Source organism: Styela clava, chromosome 9, assembly GCF_964204865.1.
Source record: "Styela clava chromosome 9, kaStyClav1.hap1.2, whole genome shotgun sequence".
In the NCBI taxonomy this organism is placed as follows: domain Eukaryota; kingdom Metazoa; phylum Chordata; class Ascidiacea; order Stolidobranchia; family Styelidae; genus Styela; species Styela clava.
In genome coordinates this window covers 13,640,617-13,647,420 of record NC_135258.1, presented here as the reverse complement: position 1 = coordinate 13,647,420, position 6,804 = coordinate 13,640,617, and the positions used below count along the sequence as shown (strand labels likewise).

Below are 6,804 nucleotides of genomic sequence, written 5' to 3'. Positions count from 1 at the left end.
CGCAAAATCACAAAAAAAAACTAGTTAAACGTGGGTTGGGGCAGAAATATTAAATGGAAAAATCTAAAAATAGTATTTTGATGTAATTTTAATAATAAAATGACGTGTTTTTGCAAGGTACAATTAGCAAGTATAACATACACAATTTCTCGAAACTCCGAAATGCTTCATTAGGGTTTTGCTCCATCAAAAAGGTTGAAAACTACTGGCATAGATCAACCCCCATATTAAGGTAAATTGTCGCATTCAATTTGAAATTATAGTTCTGGACTGACAATATCAATGCTTCAAGGTTAAATAATTTCATATCATTTCAGGGTTACTAACGGGTAAAGGAACTTCCAAATAATTTTAAACAATGTGTGCCTCGTAGGTATTCTTGCGCAAACGATAGGCTGTAGGTAATAGTTAAAACATGTTCACTTAAATTCCTGAAGCTTCCCCAATTCGTGGATTATCGAGATGAAAAAACGGTTCGTTCGGGGGGTAGCATTCTCGGAATTTTAATATTTGACTTAGTTTGAGAAATTGTAAAAATGCACGATCCGTCCTTTTTTCGCTGCTGCCATGGAAACATCAATTCCAGGGCTACAGGAGAACCCACGTCAAAAATTACATCCAGATCTGTCCAGCCTTTTGGACGCTACAGCTGAACAAACAGACATACAAGAAGACCGGGAATAAGGGTCTTTTAAAGCGAAGATCCGGTAAATGTAAGGTTGAACACGTCGGACACGATTTTGTGAAGACCGAGGAGGCTGTACTACTGATACTCCTTAGGAATATTCTGAGGTCATCTGCAGCGGACAGGCGTAAGCGAACATTTCATTTATACCGGTAGTCTAGCTAAAGGAGTATGAAATTAACCCATAAATCAATGGGAACAGATCTAACTATTAATTGGCATTTTCATGCCCTAAGACGATTTTTTGTGTGAAGTGGCTGAGATACTTCCCAATTCATATTTTGAAACGTCGAGAGTTGCTAAAAAGGCGTCATTTAAAACTACCACAAGAAGTCCAGTTGGTTTTAATTTGACGCTGTAACCAGTTCATGTTATTTTTCCCATTCACCACCTACATCCAATTCAGAATCAGATTCGAATATCGGGTTTATATGTGACACTGTTAAATATACTATCAGACAACTGCAAATCTCATATCTGGATTTTTATTCTCAAAGTTATGCACAAAAGTCATTCTATAACAAAATTTATAGGTATATTAAAGAAAGTACACGTAAGAAAACTTGCAAGCAAGTTTGAATTAGTCCCAGGAAGATTTGGAAGAGGGCGAAACAAACCATTCTTATCGCTAAGATCATATGAAATAATATGGGGAACAACTAGCAAAACACATATACACACTCTAACAAACCAAACATAAAAACTTTAATACATGAAATTCAAAGCTTATATTCATTTTCGAATAGATTTCCACCTATGACTAATTTTGGCCGGGCTTGAAACTCAGTTGGATATTTTTCAATTGGAAACACAATTTATTTTGCGCTCAACGCAGAATAAGAACAATTCGCTGAACAAATGAGACAAAAAGAAATTGTAAGAGCATTGAGAGATATTTTGAAAATACGAAAAGGACAATATATTTACAATACAGTCATCCTCGGCTTGAATACGTACCAAGCACAGAAAGTGCTAAAAAGCGCACTATTTCTGTGGAAAATACATGGCCGAGCATGACCTCAAGATCACTTTTGATACCTTTATAGATATTGATTTGTAAGTATTAAAAATGGAACATGGTGAAGTTTTAATACAATGACGTTAATGATGTTAAATAGCGAGTACACGCGCCCCGCGCGCATAATATGTATTCTTAGCAATAAAAAAATGTACTCGACTATATTCTTCAATTTATTGTACATATTCAATCATGTAAATGAACTCTCCTGCAACGGGAGGCATATCGATCAACCTCATACAGACTTTCCGTGATATAACACTACGTTTATGTAGGCTGACTCATCAATTTTGTTTAAAAATAGAAATATTTTGTGAATTAAAAATATGATAAAAATAAAATTCAACCGCAAGGTGTTCAAGTCACCTGCAGTGACGTCACAATAGGTTAAACGTATATAAACTTTTTTGCCTAGTGACAATAATTTCAATAAACGCGGCAATCTGTGACAAATATTTACGCTACATCATTCTTAACACACGATTATGTAGTCCCAAACTAAAGTGCCCATGTCGCGGTGCTTGTGGGCCATGCGAACACTAGTGTTGGACATAATATGGCGTCGGAGTTGAACAGTTCACATTTAGTATCACTCGTACTGGCACATCCAATTTAATTTCTCCGGTGTGAAAGAGTTCAATGAACATTTAGGTACGTTTTTGTAAACGATCTTTTCTCCAGCTAGACTGCAACACTTTACATAAAACAATTTGCTGTTGATGCAGCCAGTATAAAATGTCTGATATTTCCCCAAGTTGTCTTTGAATTTTCTATTCGGTCTTGAACAGGCATCTGAGAATAAAAAAAAAATTAAAATTCGTAATTAGTAATCAATCCCTGTTTTAATTTTATAAAATTAAACTTGTATGAAAAATTTTTCTCGATATAATATTATAGAACTTACCACATTTCCCTGGTGTAACGTTCAAATCGTCAATGGCTAAATCAGACATGTAATCTTCCCCTCGTACTGCTTCGATTCTGAATTGGACATTCTGAACAGACAAATATTAAATGAATCATTGAGTACATTATCTCGAAATAAATAGTTCCTTTTAAGTAATTTATTATCGCCACCTCTTAAACCGTCTCGAAATCGCAATAATGGAAACATAAAGCGTAGTGTACATCTTGAATGGTATATGATGATAAGAAAAAATGGGTCAAAAATAAGGAAATACCGAAGGATTTGTTCTTTGCTACGTGTTTTAATATTTGAATATTGTTGATTAGCTATTCGTATGAGATCGATGCAGTACTGTATTGTTGTAGTAATTTAGTCTCACTGAACATTCAGTTACCTTTACGCTTCCTCTTGGTCTGTAATAGACTTCCAACTTGCCCCATGCCGTGCCTTTTGGTCCCTTCAATATTTTCAAATTATTCAAAGTCATTGGTCTGTTTGTCATTTCTTGTTGTGCTCGAACCACCAATGCACCGGTACCGACCTGTAAATAAAAATTTTTGAGTAAATTTCGGTTAAGATGACATAGCGTTGAATATAAATCGAAAAGAGTATAGTCATCGGCTAAGCAAAACTTTTGACATTACTAAGGGTACAAGGTTGACTTACCCCGTTCATATTGTAGTATAGTTTGACGCAATATGGCGTTGGATACAATTGTTTTGATTTCAAGACAGCTACATCGTTTGCAGATCGCGGAGCTGATGATTCAATAAAAAGATAGTGACCTAAAAACAAATAGAGAATACTTCAAATAAGTTGCTTATTTAATCATATGAAAAAAATCTAATATTATTTGTAACTCAAGTCACCTTTTCCGGACGTGTGATCTCCATCTGGACCAGTTGACGCACTAGGAGTTTGTCCTGTATGTCTCGTCCAATCGAAATCGTCGTTTTGCTCTTGTTCCCATCCGCACATCACGTCATTTGCATTGTTCAAATTTGCCTTAAGTTTTGACTTCTTTATGACCGAATCGAACGAACAGACTGAAATTAGAAAGTCGCGAATCAGTAAAATATTTTAACTGCCGATTTCGCATAACTCACTATATAGAAATTCTAGTTTTCAGAATTCTGTTCTATTGGTAGAGGCAAAATACTGTCTACAGTTAGGAGTAGTGATACTCAATACAATGCAGTAGGTGCACGTGAAAATTTTATTCGTTATAAAATGGTATTATTACCAAGTCTTTATTTCAAATCGAGATACTTTCACATATTTCATTCTTGAATTTACGCGCATTTCGTTTAGGTTATTTTTGTCATACAGCATAATCCGAAAAACAAAGCAGTAAACGCGATTTAATCTCTAATTTCCAAACCAATAGCTAACTTGCCTTCCCGAATAAAATACTTGTCACAATACCGCTGCGTGGCTAATCTATTTTTCATAGGAGAAAGTTTTGGGTTGAAAACAGGTCTTATCCGATTTGTATCTTAGCTTATAATGCGAAAACCTTGTTGGAGTTACCACGTTTCCATCAAATACTTTATGAAAATATGTATAAAGAGAAAAAAATACTACTGCCAATTATAGTAACAACGAACAGGAAAAGGAAAACATTAACATATCTCTAACTTGTTCCGCTAAATTTTATATGGATAATTTGGACTATTTAATTAGGTTTTATCTTTACTTCGGTCAAATTAAAAACTAAATTTAAACTATTAATGGATTATATTAGCGATAATAGATGTCTGGTAAATGTATACTGTTTTATTTCTTAGTAAAATATAATAACTATTTTGTACAAATACATAAGAAATGTTTGCATGGCATTGCAATAGTATTTTGATTATTCGTGTTTGAGTTAGTGCATTTGTCGATACATTCTTATAAAACGCGCCGACTGTTGTTTGTTTGTATTATGTAGTAACATATAGTAAGAACGATATAATAATATTCAATGCTAATTATATACTGTTAGCTTACAGGTAAACCAGGCTGGCCGTTGCGTTAGCTTTGACGGTCTTGGTTTACGTAACGAAATCGTTCATTCAATGAGAAATATCAGACAAAACAGACACTTACATGGCATCTGGACTGGCAAATCGGTTTCTGTTTTGACTGGTTTTGTTGTAGTTTCTGTCAACAATCTTGGTTTTGGCCTTGGAGTCGTTTGTGGTGGTTTCGTTGTACGAGGAGGTTTTCTTGCTCTGCCGGGCCTTCTTGTTAGTCTTGTGGGTTTTGATCGAGGTCCTTTTTTCAAACATGGAGACGTCGGTCCTTTTGAAAGCAAACACTTAGTTATGTGATGTTGCTCAATGACAGGCCTATATCGAATAACCAATGGATCTTTCAACATACCACATGGTCCTGCAGCAATGCAAATATCATCAATAGCCAAATCGCTTCGGAATTTTGGTCCTCTCACTCCTTCAAAATGAAATCTTAGACTTGCAGATGGATTTTGAACACTTCGTTTAACATTTATTTTTGCCATTCTCCATGCGTTGCCCTTTTCTCCACTGAGCTCAAACTCGACGTGACTTGTCACGGTTATTTTTGATGGAGCTTTGCTGAATTTCTTGAAACTGTGATACAATTGTAAATATTTAATCATAAGAAATTTCAACTATATTCTGTATTTTCATTTATGACACTAATTATATTTAAGACTCCTGTTAATACACTATTTTATATAAGCGATATCAATTTTATCCAACAACTAAGCGCCATATCTGTTTTTTTGTACTTTTTTATGGTCCATGACGTGTTAATTTTGTATTATAGATATTTCATGCAATACTCTATTTCTGTGTTATAATTGCAATTGGTATTCAGATAACATCAAAAAACAACATTTTCGCTAGAATAAATCGAGATTGAGTGAGGTTTAAGATTAACAAAATGTGGGATATCAAATTTTCTGAAGTTTGGCTTCTCTGATTTTGACATGTTTATTCCTGAAATTTTTTAAAATGTAGTTCGAATTGTCGTGACACGTTCTTATCTATGTAAATACATAAACATGGAAGCGTCTTATCGAAAACGCAACCTATTCAATATATACGTCAACTTCAATTTGATCGCGCAAACAAAACTTCGAAAATCTCACATGAATCACCATCCATAATTTTAACATGTTACAACTCGCGTAAAAATTGCCATTGTTCAACTGCTATTTTTTGCATAAAAACTGTGAAAGAGGCATTATGAATATTGATAGAAAAATAAACAAATGTCAGATTTAAACTTGACATCTTTGCGGTATTAATACAGAAGATTCGTTTTTGTTTGTTCTTGAGTGACTGATATTGTAAACTTTCTTTGTTTTGTGGTTTCTAATTATGAAAAAAACTCAAGTTGAAAGAAAAGTTTGAGTTTAAAATTGCAGTTTCGACAAATGAAAATTAATCGTTCGTAATATTTTGATGCCAATATTGTTCATTTTTTTTTCAAAATATCAGGTCATAAAATAAAAAAAATTTCGAGTATTGTGTGTTTTACTTTGCAGAATACAATTTATCATATAAAATTTATTAATTTTAATTTCTATCAAATGCATATTATTATCGAAAATTAAAAAATATATATATAAACAATGATGTGAATCATATCTGTTTCAATCTTGTTATTTTTTGTTGTTTTAAACATTATAATTTTGCTAACAAATTTCTTGACGTGAGACGGGACGTCAACCGGAATTGGGAAGTGATATTAATTTTCGTGCGTATATTTTGCGTACATATAAACGGCAATATCGTGCGTCTATTTTTGGCGCAAGAGCGTGAAATTGAATTGCTTTTCAATTGCATAATGACTTGAAATATAATTATATATTCATGCAGTCCAAATTTGCAGTTTATATATTCAAAAGTTTCGAGTAACGATAATTTCATTTGTACCTCCAATCAAACATAATCGAGTATAAAACGCGAAAAAACTTTGCATTGTTTGCTAGCTTTACATACGCTCCATGTTTGATTGATCCTAATTATTTAAGGATTCTAATTTGATATATTTTCATGCTAAAAATATTAAACAAATAAAAGATCAAAACAGAAAGTACGGAAATCCAATAACATGACAAATTTATCGAGATTTTGATTTTATTTGCACAAAACCGTGGAAATATATTTTATTTGTTTGTATTTTTTTCTATATTTCATACCCAACTGTTATAAAAAGTAA

The 6,804-nt window shown here is 33.2% G+C and overlaps 1 protein-coding gene across 2 annotated transcripts in view; it reads right to left on the bottom strand.

The window, feature by feature from the left end:
- Positions 1 to 1,154: 1,154 nt before the first annotated feature.
- The window catches only part of LOC120338875 (MAM and LDL-receptor class A domain-containing protein 1-like), a 29,152-nt gene continuing 23,502 nt past the window's right edge, over positions 1,155 to 6,804 (bottom strand). For both annotated transcript variants that reach the window (XM_039406853.2, XM_039406854.2), the window contains exons 26-32: positions 4,978 to 5,204; positions 4,702 to 4,896; positions 3,480 to 3,656; positions 3,277 to 3,395; positions 3,005 to 3,151; positions 2,608 to 2,698; positions 1,155 to 2,495 (exon numbers count right to left, since the gene is read on the bottom strand). In XM_039406853.2, coding sequence (XP_039262787.2) covers positions 2,293 to 2,495; positions 2,608 to 2,698; positions 3,005 to 3,151; positions 3,277 to 3,395; positions 3,480 to 3,656; positions 4,702 to 4,896; positions 4,978 to 5,204 — 1,159 coding nt within the window. In that variant the 3' untranslated portion in view covers positions 1,155 to 2,292. The remainder of the gene's footprint in view (positions 2,496 to 2,607; positions 2,699 to 3,004; positions 3,152 to 3,276; positions 3,396 to 3,479; positions 3,657 to 4,701; positions 4,897 to 4,977; positions 5,205 to 6,804) is intronic.